The sequence below is a fragment of the Thermobia domestica genome, chromosome 6 (assembly GCF_964235325.1).
Source record: "Thermobia domestica chromosome 6, izTheDome1.hap1.1, whole genome shotgun sequence".
In the NCBI taxonomy this organism is placed as follows: domain Eukaryota; kingdom Metazoa; phylum Arthropoda; class Insecta; order Zygentoma; family Lepismatidae; genus Thermobia; species Thermobia domestica.
Window position 1 is genome coordinate 282,054,231 of NC_137459.1, and position 23,446 is coordinate 282,077,676.

At 35.3% G+C, this 23,446-nt stretch overlaps 1 protein-coding gene across 3 annotated transcripts in view; it reads right to left on the bottom strand.

The window, feature by feature from the left end:
* The window catches only part of LOC145688508 (uncharacterized), a 906,862-nt gene that overhangs the window by 469,823 nt on the left and 413,593 nt on the right, over positions 1–23,446 (bottom strand). For all 3 annotated transcript variants that reach the window (XM_081762852.1, XM_081762851.1, XM_081762850.1), the window contains exon 2: positions 13,018–13,059. In XM_081762852.1, the coding sequence (XP_081618978.1) occupies positions 13,018–13,059 (42 nt within the window). The remainder of the gene's footprint in view (positions 1–13,017; positions 13,060–23,446) is intronic.

The window sequence follows — 23,446 nt, forward strand, 5'->3', positions numbered from 1 at the left end:
CTCAGACGAGATCATTAGTGAAGTCAATTTGTTAACATCTTTAAGGTTAGCGATGACTTTGACGGTGATTATCCACATACAAATTTCTACTATTGAGACAAATTTGTATAACTGTAGAATGCTATAAGTGATACATCACGCAGGTATAAATATAAATAAGAAAGTTCTGTCGCTTTTTGTGGTGGTCTGTGTTCTATTGGTCCTCAACACACATGAGTTGAATACAAATAGAGATAAGGCGAAGGTCAGTTGTTGGTGTGGATATATCCAACATACTGTATGGTTGTGACAGTTCAGTTACACCGTGAACTTGCGTAAGGACAGATTGAGCATGAGACCTCCACAGAGAGTCATAAGGGCGCATATGCTCTACGAGTTCAAACTGGGGTCAAACGCCGCTACAGCAGGGCGGAAGATATGTCAAGCCTTTGGTGATGGTGTCGTAACTACACAGACAGTGTAGCGGTGGTTTAACAAGCTTAAGAACGGTGACGAAACACTCGGAAACACACCACGTGTCGGGATACCAACACATGTAAAAAATGAAGATCTTCAGGCAGCAATTGAAGCGAACAATTGTCAGAGATGTGAGGAACTGGCACTACAATTCAGTGTGAGTGGAGAAACCATTCTGCAGCACTTCCATCAACTTGAGAAGCACTACAAGTTGGGTCGATGGGTCCCACATGATTTGACTCCAGGTCATAAGGCAACGCGAGCAGACACCTGTGTTTCTTTGCTGTCTCATCCGAGGAGGGAACCATTTCTGGACACGATGTTGACATGTGATGAACGAAGCTCCACGGTGCCTTCATCACTGGTTAGCATCCCATGAACCAGTACCGAAACAGCCAAAACCCAGCACTGCACCAGAAGAAGGTCCTCCTGTGTGTTTGGTAGATTGCTCGCGGCATCGTGCATCGGGAACTGCTACCAGGTGGTCAGAGCATCAATACAACTATGTAGTGTCAGCAGTTGAGCCGTGTTCAAAAAACAAACAAACAAACAAACAAAAAACTCTGAAGCCAGCACTTCTGAATCGCGAAGGGGTCCTCGTGTTACAGAACAACGATTAGCCCCACGTGGCTAGGATGACCCGGGACGCCATTCTACGCCTAAGATGAGTAACACTATTGCATCCGCCATACTCCTTGGATAATGCACTGTCCAATTATCACCTGTTCCATTCATTGGGCAATCATCTTAGAGGACTCCAGTCCAAATCCCTAGTAGAGGTGCAAAATGCACTTGATACCTTCTTCATTTCACGGTCCACTAAGTTTTACCGCAATGGAATCCATGTCCTTCCAGAACGTTAGAAGAAAGTCTTCGATGATGATGGAGTCTATTTTTGATCTTCCAGGTACGTCTTAGGTGACATATCGATGTTCGAAGGCGAAGGGTGAAAAAGCGATACAACTTTCTTGGTTACGTTTATAGATGACAGTAAAATGCATCCACTGGCTGACATATGCCGGACGAAAATGAAAATTGTAGATGTGATTATTTTAACTGTGTTAGCCGAGTTTATTTACACTTCGTACCTTCACTAATAATGCAATCTAGATATTGAAAGATATTCGCCTGTTGTACTTTCTTCTCTCTGAGATAATTAGTAAAGACCTCATCTTCCAATTCTTGTGTTTGTTCTTGTCTTTTAATGTGGGTGTAAAGGCTCGAATATTGCCAATAGATGGCAGCACATGTATCCTATAATTCCAGTGTGTTTTGTAAGGAGGGACAATATTCACTATCATTCAATAAAATTCAAGATTTTGATTTTGATTTGATTTGGTTTAATTTTAGCGCCCTTTCAGCAGCGAGACTGTATGAGACGTGCATCCACAGCTTAAAGTTAAATCCTAACCGCGTGAGTTTCCACCTAACTCGAACTCGGGTCTCCAACTCCAAAGGCAAATTTTTAACCGCTTAGCCAAAGGGAGCTTAATCAAATTCAAGACATGTATATACAAATTTTGTCCAAATACAACTTAAATATATGCTCATAGGATAATAAGTGCATCTTTAAATGATTTTGTTTTATGTTTAGATCAATCTTTCCAATTTGGTGGTTCGCGGACCCCCCGAGGATCAATAGATCAAATTTAGGGTGTCCGTGTCACTATTTAATATCATAATTCATAGCAGACCCAACTGTACTAAATCAGCATTTTATAAGCTCTTCCAAATTAAAAAGAAGAATGCTATTTTGAATGACATAGATTCTGGTATATACTGTTTCTCGTATACTACGTATATATGTACGTCATATAACATAAACAAAGCTTGGTAGTTTAATTGTTGTTAATATTCCCTCCTACCTTACAAATATTGTTTCTACGCAGATACCAAAATTTGCAGTTTATCTTAAACTTAAAAGAAGGTCCACAACTCTAAAGTAATTGGGAACTATTGGTTAAGATAGTTTAATATAGTCTTCAGAGATATGCTCCCAACAGTGAAACTATTTCAATATGAATGGAATAAGGTAATACAGAAAATTCTCTGAATATGCTCAGACTATTGATTTAATTTGCGTTTTGGCAAAATTTTGAAAATTCATGTCTTTGATTTTGACTGAATGTTGTCGCAAATAGTAAAGTTAGATAAAACTTATACATTGATGATTATCATTCCTTTAAAAATGATCATGATCTTTCAGTTTAACTTCCCTTAATTATGTCCTTTAGCTAAGACAGACTGATGATTATGGGAAGTAAATGATTATAGAATAATTTGTGGAATGGAAATGTGGAAGGAAACGTGAATAACCAAGGAAACACACTGACACAATGTTGTCCACCACAAACTTACTTGATTGGGGATCAAACCAGGGATCCCACGCACCAGAGGTAAGCACTCTATCAATGAGCACTGTGCCAACAGCGTTCCTTTAAACAAACCAGAACTTTTACTACAGGTTATTGAGAAACTCGAATAAATCTATTCTATACTCTAAGTATATACTGAGATGAAAACAAGCTGCATTGGTTCAAATATCTCTTACTAAAAAATCTAGCATATTTTATGTTATTTTACTCTAATGAACTACGCGTTGATTCCATAAATAAAATAAACACACATCCGTGCATTTGTTTTGTTGTTAGTAGAAAACGTAGATCAATATCCAATATGTAAAAGAAATGATAAAATAAAAAAAGGAAGACAATATATACATGAATTCAATTTAATTTATTGAAATATAAGTATACAACAATGTGCAAGAAGAGCATTTGAAGGAAATTTTTAGTATATTCAAATCAAGTAAATTGCGCTTATTGACAATGCATCTCAGCAATGAGGTGCGCACTATTTTAGAAACGCAAATATCAGCTTGTCTCTCGTGACAGCAGAATGTTTACCATAATCAGGAAACGTCCAGTTCAGTAAAATCTGATCACTATTTTATTTAGTTGCTAGAACAAAATAGGGAACACGATATATTATAATGGGAGTACCAATAGTATACGCCTACATATGCTCACTTATCTTAAATTATTGACATTATTAGTAAGGTAGACGTATGCAATTTCGCCATGTTTGCAATTCTGCCAGGTACCTGTAGTTCCGAACACGTTGGCAAAAGTTGGTAGATATGGCTATTGTATAGCTAGACAGCCCATGGTGAACATGTTTTGTCCCATTTCGATGGATAGAAGCTAGGCGCGAAAGACAGGCACTCAGAGAATGCAATAGACGCAGTGCTGTTATAAGATTGAGACCAACGAAGTGTGGTCCATTGTTCCAGAAGGAAGGCTCAAAACTTTGTGGTAAGTATCCCATTCTGAAGACGAATGGCTTATGTCTACAATGATATGTGTAACGCTGTGTGTTGTACATTGGGAGTCATACTGTCACTCCATTTGTGGAGTGTTTGAAAGTACTTACAATTTTGCCATGCAGAACAAAGGGTGGCAAAATTGGAACCTAGGCTAATGCGCATGACAGAATGGAGCAGCGGCAGTGATATCTACTTCCCTTCGAATTTGATATATCATTTCCTTTGATTTAGTTGCAGATAATGGCAGACAGAGGGAATAAAGGGAAGTACTGCAAGAGGTCATCCATGGATTGAAAGAACGCTGTGATCAGCGTTACCCAGTATCAGCTATCTGTCAACGCCGCAAGTAAACAGTTCAACACACCACGTCGAACAGTAGGTGCTTATGTACAAGCACGAAAGACACAACGTACATTTTCTGATAGAAAACCTGTGCTAAATGTAGCAGGGAAAGAGGTCTTAGTCCAGAGGATTGTGCGGCTAGCAGACGCAGGATTTCCTCTCACACCTAGACTTTTGAAAAAAATGTGTCTACAAGTTCGTACACAAAACAAAGTGCCACATCCTTTCAACAATATACAAGATACAGCAAGTCAAACATGACCTCGTGGACTTTTCTTACGGCACCCTGAAGTGGCGAAAAGCTCAGCATTTAAATGAAGCCAGGGCCCAGAAGTTAAATAAATAAATATTTACTAATGATTATGTATTATGTTTATCATAATCTTTATGGGATGAAAATATATACTCCAGTATTTATTTTGTCGAGCGGTTTGACTTGTCACTTTTGTTTACAGTAGGGGTGGCAAAATTGTAGACAGGGTGTATGCAATTTCGCCAGTTGCACACTTTTCTCTTTTGTATTGTGAAAGTAATATACTATTAGCGTACGGATTTTATTTTTGTCCCACAGATAACTTAAGCTGTATACTATCCATTCCCAGTAAGGACGTACTCGCTATACCTATCAAGAATTTGCAACAGTCGTTCAAAGCTTAACGTGGCTAAATTGCACACATCTACCTTACTAGTATTAGTGTTAAAATTCCTTCCTGAAACTAGTTTGGACGTAAATCTTTAGAGCGGAACATATTTTCCTCACATTTTTTTTTTTCAGTATTTAGATAAGTTTATGGGTACCGTACTACATATGAAACTCACACATGAATATACATACATGAAGAAATAATTTTCTCAATATTACGTCATTTTTTTTTTTTTTTTTGCACAATTTACTAAAATTTGCCATGGATATTGGAAGTGGTATAATACATTGGAAATGTATCAAACCAATTTCAAAGCATTTTGTAGTCGATAAAAAGTGAAAATACATAAATAAATTGTCCATATATTTTAAGCTAGATAAATATACTGGTAAGAGCCGCAGAAGTGGATCTATGCCTACCTGTCAACTAAAGTGTGGGACGCAATCGATGGCGTGTGGGCTAGGCAAATAAATGAAGGTTGTGATGCGGCGTCATAGTGTGGTGAAGAGACGTGCTTAACGAGACCACGCGTTCTTTCCTTTAACAAGTGAGTTTCGTTTCATAGTGTGAAAATAGAGTAGACTTACAAAATATGAAAATTCAATACTAGTAATACATGTATAACTACTGGTTCCAATAAACTGATAATATCAAACATAGAACCTGTTTCTCGGACGGTGTTTACTGCTTTTGGTCTATGACAATTAAGGTATAAACTGGAAATCGTTAATTTGATCCATTTTCAGATTGAATAGAGGGTTAATGGAGGAGTAGAACGTACTTTTAAGACACTGAATCAATTTCAAATAATAATAATAATAATAATAATAATAATAATAATAATAATAATAATAATAATAATAATAATAATAATAATAATAATAATAATAATAATAATAATAATACATTTCGATATCATTTGCTGTTTTTGCTGCATAAAAGAAGAAAAAGGTATTGAAACCAGAAGTAGTAGTAAGCTTCAACACTTCTACTTTTGGTAGAGTGTTTGCATTGTGCCGATGTGCTCTCTTGAAACATTGAATCGACTGCAGAAAACCGCTTGCTGCTATATATTACCATTTTTATTTCATAGCGATAAATGTTGAGACTGGAAATGGCTAATTTGTACCACTTTCGGTTTGACTTAGGGATGGCCACAAAGTTCCGGTTCCGGCGGAACCGGTTCCGCGAGGAACCGGTTCTCGGAGATCCAATTTTCAGAACAGGTTCTGGAACCGGTTCCGGGCCTGGATCCGAAACCCTGGTTCCAGAACCGGATCTTAGGAACCGGTTCCAGTTCTGGATCTTAGGAACCGGTTCCAGATCTGGATCTGAAAACCCGGTTCCAGAACCGGATCTTAGGAACCGGTTCCAGACCTGGATCCGAAAGCCCCCAAAGGCCCGTAAAGGAGGCATAAAGTTCACCTTCAAAAATAATGCAAAGAGGACCATGCGCTTGTGCCTTCCTCGCCCAGACCCGCTTGTGCCCCCAGAAAAAAAAAATTGGTCCACCAGTGGGTGTTTAGCCAAATGAGTTGGCCAGTTTGCCTGTTTAACCAATGAGTTTGCCAGTTACCCAGTTTATTTAGCCAAATGAGACAAGCTGCCGCCGCCTGGGCGCATGCCTGTCGCTTCCACCATTTCATCTAGCATACTGTTCACAGCTTGCCAGCAGCTCGGGTTTAGCGTGCGGAACCGGTTCTGAAACAGAACCGGTTCCAGACCTGGATCCGAAGAACCGGTTCCAGACCTGGATCCGAAGAACCGGTTCTAGACCTGGATCCGAAGAACCGGTTCCAGACCTGGATCCGATAAACCGGATCTTCTAGAACCGGATCCGTTCAGACCCGAAAACCGGTTCCACTAGGAACCGGTTCTGGCCATCCGTAGTTTGAATAGATTGTTAATGAAGAAGTTGAAACCTATTCTTGAGGCAATGAATCGATTGCATAGAAACGCATCTCAAAATATCTTATCGTCCTTGGTCTGTGAAAATCGATGTTGAAACTGGAAAAACTGGAAGTAATATTAACAGGTTGACTGCCATGAGACACGAAATCTGGTCTCACATACATATGTTGTGTAGGCCACGATACCAGTTTTCACGTTTCACTAAAAATGTTTCAGGTCTTGAGGTCTTTATCAATACCCCACCTCGTACTTGATAATATGGATTGAAATATTCGTTTGGCCTCAGAAAGTTGCAAAGTGATCGTAGCCCGTGATTTTTTTTTATAGTATGTGTTCATAATATAGAAGTAAACAAAAATCACAGAAATAATGGTAATTTTAAAATTTCGTGGCGTGGTCCCAAGCTAAGGAAACCACTTCACCTCCGTGGCAGTCAACCTAATTTTAACCATTTTTAGTTTAGGTAGAGTGTTTGATATAATCATGGTACGTTGCCTTGGGACGCTGAATCGTCCCTTATAAAATAACCTATCATTGGGACGCTTAATCGATTGTAACGAACTGCATTTCGATACTTCTTACCGATTTCGCTCTGATACCTGTTGACAGACGGATGGACAAAGCTGTTCTATAACAAACCATTTTATAATCAAATCATTCTATATATTTACATTTCATCAACATTTTCAGGCATAACACATTATCAAGCATCAAATGATTCTTGCTATTGCTCCTGTAACACAAGCAAAATCATTGCTATGTGACGTGTAGTGTGTGGCACATTGTCTCACAAATAATCTATTGAGCTAGATGCTGAAAATAAAATGTATTCGAAAACACTATTTGTCGACATCTACAGGATGTCCAATATACAACGCAACCCGGAGTTTGGGATAGTAGAACTTTTGAACCTGAAGCGATACACAAATAATGGTTATATCAAAATGAAGCTTTGTTCGTGCATATATTTCAAAAACTAGGAAGCAACGATTGAAGCACACTAGGAACCACACAATGTTGCCAGATGTAACTGATTTTATTTTTGGCAAAAGATGTAAATTGACTCATAACTTATGGATGTTCTATCGTTAATTATCAGTTGCTTTAGTTAGAGTAGCTTGGAAACAATGGAGCAGAAAAAAAGTTTTTTTTTTTTCATTTCCACCGATAACTAATCGGATAAGGCCTTTGTAAGGGGGAAGTAGGGAAATCGTATTTTTCATAAATTAACACTCTGAATTGGCAACTTTGCTGATGTTTCAGTACATCAAAAGGTGTGTTAAGGATCTGTCTACATTATGCACTTCCTGAAAACAATGAAAAAGAAACTTTAAAATTATCATGATAAAACTTTTACTTACATTCACCCGGCAACACTGCTACTATCAAAAATGAGTTATCAGCTCTACAGCAGATGCTGGAATTGTCCCCTGTTTGATTCAAACACTGGTTCACATGTTTTACCAGGTTGGCAACAACTTTACGAAGCGTAGAAGTGTTAATGTTCATTTCCAGGTCTTGAATAGTTCGAGAATTGTTCTTGTATACCTTTAGCTTTAAGTAACCCCATGGAAATGAATAGCAGTGTTGCCGGGCGCATGTAAGTAAAAGTTTTGTCATGATAATTTCAAAGTCCCTTTTTCGTTGTTTTCAGGAATTGCATAATGTAGCAGATCCGTAACACACTTTTTGATGCACTGAAACATCAGCAGGGTTGCCAATTCTGAGTGTTAATTTATGAAAACCTACGATTTTCCTAGTTCCCCTTCCAGAGGTCCAATCCGATTATTTATCAGTGGAAATGAAATTCTTTTTTTCTGTTCCATAGTTTGCAAGCTACTCCAACTAAACAAACTGAAAATTAATGATAGATCATCCATACGTATGAGTTATGAGTCAATTTACGTGTCTTGCAAAATAAAACATACACACACACACACACACACACACACACACACACACACACATATATATATATATATATATATATATATATATATATATATATATATATATATAATGCTTCGGCTACATCTGGCAACATTGTGTGCTTACTAGTGTGCTTCAATCGTTGCTTTCTAGTTTAAAAAATATATGCATGAACAAAGCTTTATTTTGGTATAATCATTATTTGTGTATTGCTTCAGGATCAAAAGTTCTACTATACCAAACTCCGGGTTGTATTGTATATGAACACCCTGTAGTTCAAAGAATGAAAAAAAGTTCCTTACTTTTCGTTGGATCAAAAATCCAATATATTTCAGGCAAAAATTTTCTTGTAAGCCTTATATCTCGAGAACTACATATAGTGTAGCCAAACCCAAACTATCACTTAACTCAGTATATTTTCCTTATTCCGTAAAAAAAAAAAGAAAAGAAAGAAAGAAAGAAAGAAAGAAAGAAAGAAAGAAATCAATATAGGGGTCGTTCGAAAATGTTTTTCCCCAATCCAAAAACCAATTATTGGCCAAAATCTCAATTTTTTGATCCATTTTTTTGATCATTCCTAAAATTATTGGCCAAGATTGCAATCTTTTGATCCATAATTTGGATCATTTCTAAAATTCTTGTTTCACAAGTTATATTGTCATTAGTTACGAGTATGGACTATTCCCCAGCAAAGTGCTCTGAATCGTTTTCATTAGCTTATCACATTCTGGAGCGGTTAAGTTCAGGAATATTGAACATTATACATATATGTCGTCTTACTAAATATGCACATTTTATTGCAAGATCTAAGCTTTTACTTGAAGGTAAATTCAAAAATTTGTGTCATGTCTTGAATCTTAAGAAATCTGTTATTCAGATTTTTACACGATCTTGTTCATTAATATTTTGCACTATAATTATTATTGTCGCTGTTCTGCTAGTCGGTTATTTCATTGTTATCTCAAGTAAATTGACAAAGAATGCAATATAATAGGTTGCTTATTATTCTACAGCTTTACATTCCCTTTTATTTGGTAAAAATACTAATACCATAATTATTTAGCATTATAATCGAGAGAAGAAGAATAATGCTGAATAATAAATGACCAAACAACACTAAGTATACAAATAGTGTCCCACTAACAGTAGTTTTACTAACCTGAAAGCATGTCAATATGTGACGCTACTAGTGTAATATTCTCAGGGAGAAGAAATTGGACCGTATTGTAGTCACTCTAATTTTGTAAGGCAATTTGAAACTCTTATATATATATATATATATATATATATATATATATATATATATATATATATATATATCGTATGGCCTGGTCAAAACACGAAATTGGGCCAGGCTCTCCAAATGCAACATAGTAATTTTTTAAAATAAGTTTATGAGTTATTTGCCTGCTTTTTTTTCTTCAAGATATATATGATACAAAAAAAAGTTAGGTGTTAGGTCTCATTGTGGCAATTTACCTTGCGTAAAGAAATAAACTGTATGCTTATTACCGATAATGTTAATTAGTTGTTACTTAACTTCAGATAAGGGCATCAAAATGCTTATCTTAGAATTAGTATCAGTTTCTGTTAAATATTGTAATAAATCAGTTTTTACACTAATGTTTGCAAGACTAAAATAATACTGCGACCAACACATCAGTTTATTATTACTTAGACGAACATTTAATACGACACATTGTTGCGTTGATGATGGTGGTTCTGTAACTAGAGCGAGTAGTAGATGTCCTCTCAACACATCAAGTAGCATGGTGGAAAATTTAGATTTTAAATTATATTATTATATTTAAAAGACATATCTTCCTAAACCTGGGATAGCCATATATTTTCTCTTCTGGTGAAGGTAGAGAGAAGGAGAGCAAAGGATTTGTTTTGGTTGTCTATCAGATTAGATAGAATGAAATACAGTTTTGGGTGGCGATAGTGAAAAACTGAAGTGTAAATAGGTGGTAATCTCAAGTACAGGAATGAGGTTGCTCGTGGTTATTTTGTTAGCATACGGGTCTTTGGCACAGGAGACCCGAGTTCAATTTCCGATGGAAGCCCACGTGGCTCGAGATAACTCGTTAAGCTGTAGGTCCACGTCTAATATAGACTAGATAATGAAGAGGGCGTGAAACTCATATCCAATCTAAGCAAATCATCTATGTGAAAATAAGCTTTACAGGGAAAATCATCTTGTGTAAGTCGTTGAATCAAGATTTACAAAGTAAATAAAAAAAAATTTTTGTCAATTAATTCATATGATTTATTGGGTTATGTTGAGTAGAAACGTAAACAAAAGGGCAAGGGAAGTCTGCTGGAATATTTGAAATGCGGGCAGAAAAAGAAATGATTGCATAGATGGGACGAGAAACAAATAATGAAGAAGTTTTAAGACAATTAATTGAGATATTTAAGATGATCGGAAACTAATAACACTTTATTTGATAATATATTTTATTATCAGTGATGTAGTAGGTAAGACAAAAGGGATAAAGGAAATTCAATTAGAATGATAGTATTAAATGTAATAAGCTTTAGTCAAAGAGAAATAAGTTATTAGAAAACCGTAGTGCGTAAAAGCTTTTGGAAATCGAAGGGAAATACATATAACATATTTCATGTTGTTAACTGTTGAGAGGCGAGTAATTCCCAGAAATATAATTCCTAATCTTAAGTATTGAGTACAAAGTAAGTACTAAAAGTACCAAGCAAGTACTAAGTAGTGGCAAAAATGACGTATTCACGAATTTCGGACGTCTTAATAATATTTTGCCCAAAAATGCGCATTGCTTTAGGTTGAGTGAAATATTCATTTGTTTTAACCATAATATGTTAGTGCGCTTGATCCGTACATGCTATTAATACCTATTTCTTAATTTCAAAGACATTTATAATTTAATTTCAGAGAATAAACTTAAAACAAAATTCGTTCATCATATGTTAAATACATTCAAGAAAGTATTAACCACATTCTTCCTGGCATGCAACAATTTGAAGTGTTTATTTCTAGCCCTAATGGGGTCATTATATTCAGCGTCTTAGAGGTGTCTACGTTGAGACTTTACTTTTTAAAGAATATATATAACTGAGTTTTATGATAATTAAATTATGATATTATCATATTATTTTATGATATTAAATAATAATAATAATAATAATAATAATAATAATAATAATAATAAGCTTAACTTACGTCATACTTACAAATACGGTCTGCAATCATTAGAGTACCATGCAAATTTATTCATGAACGTGATGCTAAATTACAGAAAAGGAAGAACATAAATATATAATATTTGAATGAATACGTGTGTTGACTTGTCTACAATACCACATCCCAAAATACAATAAGCTAATTCTAAGTACCATAAATATCAAGAAAGAGAGATGCATCATTCGCATTATAGTTGGTGAAAAAAAAAAACTAAATTAGCTAGTCCATTTAAATTAATTAGCAATTAAGATTTTATGTAAAAACAGCGCAAGCTTACGCGACGAAACATAATTGGGCCCACATCCGAAGAGGGGTTGGAAAGCAGAAGTATTAACTAAGTCCAAGAGAAGTTATTGCCTTGTATGACGCGATATGTGAGGAACATTTAGAACCATCAAGGTATACTGGGCCATCCAAAGAGAAGCACGAACTTCATAAATTTACATTTCATTCTTCAAGTATGGTTTACATTGCACACGTACATTTCTATGTCCAACGGCTGTAAGGACATTCCATTGAAATAACTATAGGTTAAATAGAACTCAAACGAAAATCTAGTTTAACGTAACTCTGTTTTAATTTGCAAGTTGAATTCTAAAGTTAAAATTAGTTAATGTTTTAATTAGTAAAACTATAAATTTTATGAATCCTGTTTTGCAGACTACTGATCTCTACAGAAGTACTGATATTCTTTCTGAGAGTGTTTATTCATTCATGCTGGAGTCTTATTATTATTATTATTATTATTATTATTATTATTATTATTATTATTGCCAATTTTATTGTTTCTAACACGGAATACTATTTAAAATACTACTTTTAGATATGAATCACGTTTAGATGTGTGCATGTATTTAAATAATTTTAAAAAATGCAGTTCAATATCAAAGCCTCAGACACAAGTAGCTTTATATCATAAAGAAGAAACAGAAGTAACATAATTAAATATAATTATAATTTAAAGAAATGATCAGTGGAGCAACAACCATGAAGCAAATAAAAAATGAATATTATTATAGCAATGCAACGAACATACATCGCATGCCGTGTATCAAAACTTGAAGATATATTTGTTGATAGCACATGCTGAACTTTTTAAAAAATATTAGTTGTAAAATAGTTTTACAAAAACAAGAAAATTTAGTGTTCTTTTTTAACAATGCGTAACATGATACATTGAAACTACTCACGAATAGGTTCAGTGGGATCCTCGTTAATGTTTCCAAGGAAGCCTGTGAAGAAAGAGCGCCTTTATTAACATTTTAAATTCCATTATCTAAGTTAGTCCACATAAATATTGGACTATTATCGATAAAGGTATGTTATTTTGGCGTGCATGAAGATGATGAGCTGCAGGCTTTATGCTTGTTAATTATTGTGCTATGGAACCACTTTAGTTGATAGTGAAAATACTATAGTTGTTCTAGCAGCTTGTTAGTATGATATGAGAACAATACTGATTGAATAATAATTAGAACTGCTATATTATTTTAGTGGACAGTGAAAACATGAGTTATTAGTTTCACAAGACAATTGTTTCATTCACAAAGATCAATCTGTAAACATTATATTTAAGTTAAATATCTTTATGGGGCAAAGTCTTTATTCACGCTTAGGTGAGCAGGTTATTTGCTTCATAATCGGGAGCTTCAGATTTCGAATCCTGCAGCAGTCTGTTGAAACTATTTTTCAGAATATTTTATTTAGCCACATCAGTTAATTATACATAATTGAAGGATTTTTTTTAAAAAAAGTCCTAATACCTAGAATGCAAGACCTAGATTACTTAACGCACATGAAGTAAAACGTTTTTCTCAGAAGGAAAACCTTTATAGTAGGAATTTTAGTTTTCATCTATTAGGAAATAAGACACACAAATTTAAGCTTTTCTGATTTTGAAGCTTTTACCTAATTACGCGCATACGAAAATAAATCTATCGAGTTGTAAACAGTTCTCAACAATAACATATTATAGCGCTTGTATTAGACTGAAAACTTGATCAATGAAGGATCCAGAGCGTGGGGGGAAAACTCAATTACGAAGTTATTAAGAAACTGCTGAAACGATTCGTGTGCTTATCAATACACGATAGGCAATTTTGTTTACCCGTTAAAGATAGAGCTACAGCATTTATAATAATAGTAACAAAGATGGCTACAAGGAAATTCAAAACATAACGAAACCAAATTTTGCGTGCTCTTAAGTAATAACTACCCTCGGCTACTCAGCCAAGCAGTCATACGCACTATTCACAAACAATATTATCACTGTAAAAATCAAGTTACGTTAATAGCAATTATTATTGTAGTATTTACAAAAAAAAAATCTTAACCAGGATGGTATGGATTTTCGAGAAGATCACAGTTTATTACTCGATCTATCGTTCTCAATTAAGTTTCACGTCAAATCAAAAGCTTTCTAATTTAAGTTGAAGGTTTCCTTGAAATTGTGCAAAGACAACAAGAAAGTGATAGTCATGATTCGTTCTACAAAATATTATGAAAAATATCATGTAAATTAAAGCTAAGTAAACAGCTTTACCTGACTACGTTATCATAGAAAGAACAAGCAACAGTACTACAAGGGTAATGATAAGAAAGATAAAGAATTATCATTTAATGTAAAATCAGCATACAAGAAAAAATAATATTGAAACGTTAAGTTTTTAACTAAAAAGACGGCGGAAATTATAATTTTACGAGTGCTATATATACATAAAAAATTAGAATGTTTTCTGATGTTTAACAATCTAAAACAAAATTATTTTAAATGCGTAACCACAATAAATATATTGAACAACAAAGCTAAGCAAACTATAATTTTGCAACTTACTGACAGTAAGAAATCATTTATTTTCATTTATTTTTGCGAAGCAAGTAGTTCAATATATGAAGTTCTCTAAACATCTCAAGAATATCATACTTCTGATAAAAAAAATGATAAAAGACTCGATCAACCTCTTGATTCTACTGTACGTCAACTCAGTATTACGATGTCTTTTATTTATTTATGTACTTATTTATTGGAAATTAAGAAATGTATTACCATTTCTATTTACAGCAAATGCCATTAGCCACTTGAGCCGTGTAGTTCGTAATATATATATTCAGAGCGTCATCATGTCGGTGAAGAGAAACTCCGAAAATACTTTTGGGATAATCTACCGCAACAACTATTTCAGTAGTGAGGTTGCAAGTCAAGAAGTAACTCAGGTTCTGTCAACATCAGTTTCAGTGCGTTGATTTTTTAATGTTTTTTTTTATGTTCATATTCTACCAATTGTGCACTAATAGGAACACAAGTTTAGGATGAATATTAGTCTTTTATTTTCTAGAAGAGGTTCCAAAATAAGCATCTATTTCTGTTTTCTCTGTTCTTACTCTTTTTTTTTTAATTCAAGTTTTGAAGACTTCAATCCACGCCACTACTCCAGAAATATGAACTTTGAGTATCCAATTTGCCGCAAAAGCAAGAGATAAGAAAGGGTTTAAAAATATCCTGGGGGATGTTCAAATGTTTTATAAATGCCAAAAATGTTGTATCTCCTTAATTCATGAAGTTAGAAAGGAAAATTCATTATGTAAATTTACCGTTAAAAAAACAACATATTTTTAGACTTCTTTTTATTTTACACCTGAAGGTAGAAAGGGGGCAATTTCTATATTTTTAATTTCCCATTTTTTGTTCAGAAAATGCCACATGTTAGGATTTGGCTCATTTGCAGGAGGAAAGTTCGGCTTCTAAACTTTTAACTTAGATTCTGGAATGCATATCCGGTCTTCCAGGCCTTAAGTTCAGGTGTGAAATTATGTATGAAAACACTTAACTAATAATAATAATAATAATAATAATAATAATAATAATAATAATAATAATAATAATAATAATAATAATGAAATATATGTTAGAGAGTTTTCAAAACTTCCCTTTTAAGAGATAAAGGATGGAAACATTTTCTTTATTTTTCTACAACATTCAAATTGCCGATGCTTGTTTCATCATTACGGGAAAATGGCCGACCCGTTTGAAATCAATTATTAAGCATAATTTACACTATTCTACAATCAGGTTTTTATTTTTTTTTTATTTATTAATCGCCTCTTTAACCTATAGCGCCTTTCAGACTTGTCACTTCTTAATCTCCATCTGCATGCTAAATTTCATCTCGATTAGCTGAGCATTTTTCATCCTTCATTATCTTGGTGGTTCATTTTACAGTCGATCAATTATTATTATTATTATTATTATTATTATTATTATTATTATTATTATTATTATTATTATTATTATTATTATTATTATTATTGTTCGGGAAAAAATCCATAGTACTACTACAAACAAAGAACTTAATAATTTATCTTTATACATTATATAATGTAAGATAGTTCCACTAAATGTAAGCTCATTTAATTAAGGTGCTTTCCATCATTACTGAAGGGTTCTGTTGTTGGCATTTAACAAAGCACCCATGGAAACACAATTTAAGTAACCCACCTTTTTGACTTAAAAAAAAAAAACAGAACACACCTACTCAATAGAACTGGCGCCATAACCAATACGAACTTGGACATGTAATGTTCATATTATTTCATTAAGTCAACTCCATTACACTATTATTATGTATTATGTAGTTTATTATTGCTACTTAAAACAATATCAAAGTTTTATATTGTTGTTTGATAGTAAAAGTAAGAATAAAAATTGAGGAACAATTCTACAGAGCAATACAAGCGTCCTTTGGCCAACAACAAATTAGCACACCTTAGTTGTACGTGCTTGCTTATCGCAGTTTAAAAGTAGGACGGAACAGATATTAGTTAAACTAAGTATCGCCTTTGGAGAAAAACATTTTTGGGAGATAAGTTTGAAAATTAATTTCTGAATATTAACGGTTTTCAAGGAAAGGAACAAAGATGATGTTTCCAAGTGAAACAAATTGATTTTTGTAGTGTATTAGGCTGATACGAATGAAATATCCGTCTCAGATGAGTCATTTCCAAAGGAGGATGAGCAAGGATAGAAAACTAAACACCTTATTAATCAAAATAGTCATCGTTTGCAACCACACACTTTTGCCAGTGATTGATTTCCGTGGCGAAAGACGTTTCGAGTCTGCGATGCAAAAAAAAAAAAAAAAAAAAAATCTCAACCGCATGTTGCTAGGTCTAATCAGGGAACGTATTTCCTTCCAGAAAATGATCAGAATGGACGAGGTGGCAGTCAGTGCGAGAGATAACGAGGAGTACAATGGGTGAGGAAGGGTTTCATGCTGCAAATCATGAAGATTATGCACCGTCCTTTGTGTTGCGTATGGCCAAGCAGTATCGCACGATATGATTACACCATGTATGTTGATCATTACTGGACGATTGCAGACAATTTTCAGTCTCTTTTCCTGGAGTTCAGGACTATAACGACCTGCACTGATGGGTTTACTTCGCCTGAAAAAGATAGGATGGATCACTTCCATCATAGGCCAATATAACAATCAAAAACACCTTCTGTGGGTGGAGAGGTCGTTTAGAAAACAGCTCTGGATGTTAACCAAGATCTAACCATCATACTGACCATTCACGATTATCACAGCAGATTCGTTTTTCACCTAAAACAATAATTATAATCATATGTAGAAAAAGTCCCCGAGTATCCTTTGCATACATCGACTATTGTTAGCTGGTGTCAATTCATGTCACCCTTAAATCCAGCTTTTCCACATTACCGATTTCATGCAGTTCTTGAATGACAATGGTATTGCATAAGCCTAACTCCTCTGTTATTGCGCAAACACTTCTCCACAGCGTTTCTGTGGAGCTCATAGCGACGAAGCTCATTTTGCAAATCTGTCATCTGAGCGAAATTCGATAAACTAACAGCGAATTATACGTTCATTCGCTATACCTGGTTCAAATGCACTTCTATTATTTTCCGCCTTACTTTACAGACTGTCTCAGAGTGAGTTCGTAAAGCAAAATCACTCGCAACTGTATGCTGTTCATTATGTACTTTCATGCGAGTCTGTTCAACATCACTACCTCCTGACTATCGGGATACTTCAATCTACTTTCTGAAGATTTACTGAGTTCGTGACATTACACGCGTTTTTAAACCCATCTCTGTATTATGCTGGTGAGGCGAGTTTCTCACAGAAGTCAAATTTAGACATTTCATTCACAACGACCTATTGCATATTCTTTTTTTTTCTTCCAGCTAACTTGTTGCAGAACACAAAGCATTACAAACATACTGCTGTAATGTGAAAACAACATTCAAACCGCATCATGAGCTTTTATAAAATGTACTGTTGTCGAAGCTTTTAAACTAACCATCATAAGAGAGAAAAGAAGATAAATAAAGTTTAACTGCTTGATTATGCTCCTGTTATCCTGTCATTGGGGAAAGTGACTCCGATTTAATGCCAATTGAGTTTAATGAACCGGCAATGATCTCATTTGAAATAGCGGGGGAAAGGCCCTGACGCATATTCTACTGAAACAGACAGCTGCTCACTAAATTCATCATATATTTTTTTAACGTTTAAACTAATTACACATACATATTGCTATGGCTTCCTGTTTAATATATTTGACAGGTTTTAGGACTTCTATGTATAATTGTAAGTAACTATTTTATTTTCAATGTATTAATATTATTACGAACTGAAGTTATATTAACCGATGAAATCTTTTCAGTTTAGTATCCTACGATTATGTCCTTTACATTAAAGGAGATGGATGATTAAGGTAAGTAAATAACGATGGAAGAATCGGTGGATGACTATGTGGGAGGAAACGGGAGTACCGTCAGAAAACCCACATACATTATGTTGTCCACCACATATTAACCGATAAATTGTTCGGTAAATGTTAATTACATTTTGAATACCTTAAGAAATAAATTTGGAAATTTTACGTCTTTACATATGAAAATAGTTCAAGAGCTCCCTCGCGATTATATAGTTAACGTAGGTGTCTACGGTGCAGGAGACCCGGGTTCGATTCCGATGAGAGCACATGTGGTTGGAACCCCACGTCTCATATAGCCTTGGTGCTGAAAGGACGCTAAACTGAAATCCAATCCAATTCAAATGTAAATAATGGATAGATGAATTGTTTAATTGATTGGAGGTATATGCAATGAAGTAAGACTAATGATTTATTTAGTATTATTTTCAAAAATATTCTTACACCAAGAATTAGAAACGTAAGTAAAAGCTGCCATAATCTCACACACTACGTCAAGCATTGTCACAGCGCATATTGTGTGAAGGTGTTTGGGTTGTCATTTAACAAACAAAGTCAAAATTGAAGTTTTGTTTATTTATTAATTTTTCTTAACGGCTAATCAATGGAAGTTCCCTTCTCGTCGCCGACAGAGTTTTAATAAAGAGTTAAGATAGCAGATGACACATATTGTTAACTTTGAAACAATTTCTGGTAGTATATTTCTACAACTTCTGGTTTTAGTAGAAACTAGCCTTTGGCTAGCTGGGGGCTCCGCCCCTAGACTCAATCGTTTGCTCAGTTTACGGCTCCACATCTCTTACATATCAGCCTTTGCATGAACACCGAATTTCGTGCATTTACTATTCATATTTGATAAATTTGCCTACCTGCGGTTTCGCCCCCCCCTCCCCCCGATTTTGCTCGGCCAACGGCCTCGCACATCTTAAACACACATTTCCCCCCCGAATTTCAAGTTTTTTTTTCTCCCTATTCCAACTAACTGAAAGATAAGAATATGTATCCCAAGAAAACATCCATTTTAATAACATGGGAATTACTTCATCCCTCTTTAGACCCCTTTCAAAAAAGTCACTTTGGCAATTTTCCTCTGGGTTAGTCCCGGAAGGCTACAATTATGCCAAATTTCATCATTCTAATCCTGCCGAAAGTGCCTAAATATCATGGGGTGTAGAATATGTCCAATATAAATAACATAGGAAAGATTCTTCAGTTCCACACAAAACCACTCTAAAGTTGAATTTCTTTTATTTTTTACTGATTTTCTGAAGTAGCGATAACGAGAACGCATAAGCATACTGAAATTCACGTTTATATTGCAATTCCAAGTATCTAAAATATGAGATTATAGGTCCAAAAATGGCCCTATAATATGGAGAATTTCTTCCTCTCCCCTTCAGACCCACTAAAAATTAAAAAAATATTCACTTTTAGCAACTTTTTTCGATTGGTCCCGAAAAGGTACAATCATGTCAAATGTAATCATTGAAACCCTACAGGACGTGTCCAATATTTTTGGGGTGTAAAAGGTGTCCCATACAAATAACATGGGGAAGATTTTTCAGTTTACCATAAAACCACTCTAAAGTTGGAAATTTTTATTTTTACTGATTTACTTACGTAATACTGAGGGAAACGTACAAGCATACTGAATTTCAAGTTTTTATTCTAATTGAAAATACCTAAAACATGAGATTGTAAGTCCAAAAAGAGACCTATTTAAATAACATGCGAAAACTCTTCATCCTCCCTTTAGACCTACTAAAACTTAAAAAAAAAATATATATATATATATATATTCAATTTGGAAATTTTCGTGTGGTTATTCTTCTATTACTTCTATTACTTTCAGTATTAATATAGTTAAGGATGACGATAATACATATCCTTAAGGTGTTTAATCCACTGCAGGAAACCATTCGGCGGTATCTATTATATAGTAGCTGTTTCCGTAACTACCATTTTTGCTCTATAGTGATCAACATTAAAGAAGGAAATCATTTCTTTTTCTACCACTTTTTTGGGGCTATGGTGGCTCAATGGAAGGACCTCTGGTGGATGAGATCCTTGGTTCGATCCTAGTTCGCGCCAAGTAAGCTTTGGGGCGGACAAACTCCATGTGCGTGGGTTTTTTCGGGGTTCTCCCGTTTCCTTCCACTCTCTTCATTCCACCATGTCATTCATTTATCTACATCATCGTCTCCTTTAGCCTAGCCGGCATAACGGAGGGACGCAAAACTCAAAAAAGAAAGAAAGAAAGATCTGCCACTTTCGGTTTTGAATATTCCCTCCATCAACGAACTCCGTTCCTGACTTTGTATATACATCCTGGTCAAAATTGAAGGTGAACCATCATGTAGTTCTTGAGAGTTTATATCTTCTGTTACATGTCTGATGAAGTCAAAGTGGAGAGTTGGTGAAACAGTTACGCATTATTCATTTTTAAATAATAATAATAATAATAATAATAATAATAATAATAATAATAATAATAATAATAATAATAATAATAATAATAATAATAATAATAATAACATACATAGTTTTGCTCAGCAGGAAGTTTAATGAAATTGAACTGTAAATACGCAAGTGTCCAAAACTTAAGCATAATGCAAGAAGTTGCATGTAAAGTCCGGGAAGGGCATCTTGAGCTCAGGAATTCTGGTGGATGGCGTGTATTTCTTGTAAGGAGCATTGAACCGGCTATGGCAAACGTCCGCCTGACCCCTTATGGGAAAAAATCGAACACTAGTGCTTGGATTCGAAATATGCGCATTCCGTGTGTGCAGTGAGTTGAGTATTGTAGTGAGCGGAAGGTACTGCTTAGTTAAATGTGGTAATACATTTATGGAATGTGGTACAGATACGTCATTTGGATGCGTTTACCAAAGGCTGGATCATCGGGCACTTGAAACAAAAAGTGACTCACAGACAGCAGTAGAACGAACCATCAATGTGCCACAAAGTGTCGTGTCTAGGTTGTAGAAACAGTTTATCGGCACCGGATACATCAACCGCAGACCCAGTGGAGGACGTTCACGAGTGACAACTCTACAACAGGACCGATATTTATACGTAACTTAGCGTCAGAACCGGACCATGCCTGCTGCAAGACAACTGTCAGCGGAGCTTGCAGCCGCCTCAGGAGTGAGAGTGTCACGCCAGACTGTGTACTGGAGACTGAGAGACAGTGGTCTGCGTGTCCGACGACCAGCAACATTCGTTACACTGACTCAGGCACACGAAAGGGACCGAAAACAGTGGTGTGGAGAACATCGCAAGTGGACCCCCAACGAATAGGGCCATTTACTGTTAACGGATGAATTCCGATACAGTTATCAGAGACATACTAATCGCACTCTGATCTGGCGCAACCATGAAACTTGCTTACATCCCAATAATATTGTGGTAAGGGATCGTTAAAGTGGTAGTGATGTACTGGTCTGGACAGGCATTACGATGAATGGTCGTAGTGACCTGTATATCTTCGATGCTGGGTCCATCAATATCTAGAGGTACAGAGACGATGCTCCGCACGCCCATGTGTGGCTTTTCAGGGGCTCATTCGGCCCACAATTTCTACTCATGGACGGCAATGCCCATCTCCATTGAGCCAAACTGGTGGAATAATATATAGAGACGGAATACATCAAATGCATCGACTGGACAGAGCGATCCCCAGATCTAAACCCGATTGAACACGCTGTGACGCATTAGGAAGACATGTTGGAACCCACCAGCAGCCCTCAGGACACACCAGGAGCTCTGTACTGCTCTTCGTGATTAGTAAAATCAGCTATCCCAAGAGCTCTTCAACAACCTGATCTTGATCATGGAACGTTGCTGCCAGACATATATGGCTGTTCGGGGCGACCATATCCAATATTAACCTATGTTCAATGATGCCAGTGCATCTTAGTGATTGAATGGATACTAAGATTGGAATATTGACCTAGGGTTTTCTGCTAGTCTATAGACAAACACTAAGTTGCAGGCAACGAATATACGAACAAGCAACTCTGACAAAACTTGAAATTACAGAGTGGGACTAGTGTGAGGTTCTCAACGAAGAATGATCACGATGTACATATTTGATAGTCATAAAATAAATCCTCATACGCATAACTAAATTTTTAAGGTGGCGTATGAGGTGAAAAGGAAAATTGCTATAGTATGCTTTTGAATTACAATAGGGAAACAAACTATAGATTTTATACATGAAATTGCAATTTATTAAATGAACGCAATATAGTTACTACGATCTTCTAATATTTCGTGTACTTTTGTTTCCATATCTTCTAATCCTAACATAAAGTTTATTTATCGCTCCTCTACTTTGCGATGTCAAGAAAAAAAACAGCGATGATAGCGCCACTCTATATTGGCTTTACACTAATCTTATTATCTCTTGCATCTGCAGGAAATATAATTGGAATCTCAGTTTAGAATATAGCAATAGCTCAGTAGGGACCCTTTCAGTTTTGCTTAGAGGTGGGGCGAGGGGCAAGACTTCGATGTAAGTAGAGTGTCACGTTTATTATTATTATGCTATTGATTAAAATGCGTATATACCTCATACACAGCAGGGCAATTGAATCCTACTGAAGGACTAGAAGCATGTATATTTCCTTGTCTGAACACAAAGTATGAGTGAAGACAGTTAGCAATGTAGAGCTCTATAATAGGCACGGGTTACTGCATATCGTAGGGGTAATAAGATTGTGAGATATAATTTGAACGGCACACTTCACTTACATGTGATGAATAAAACCCTAGTTGAGAAAGAGATCTTGAGGAAGGGCAAGATAAAAGTAATATACTATTTTAAATGGGAAATTTAGGAATATTGTAATCTTGACCAGGTTAACTTGAAAGACA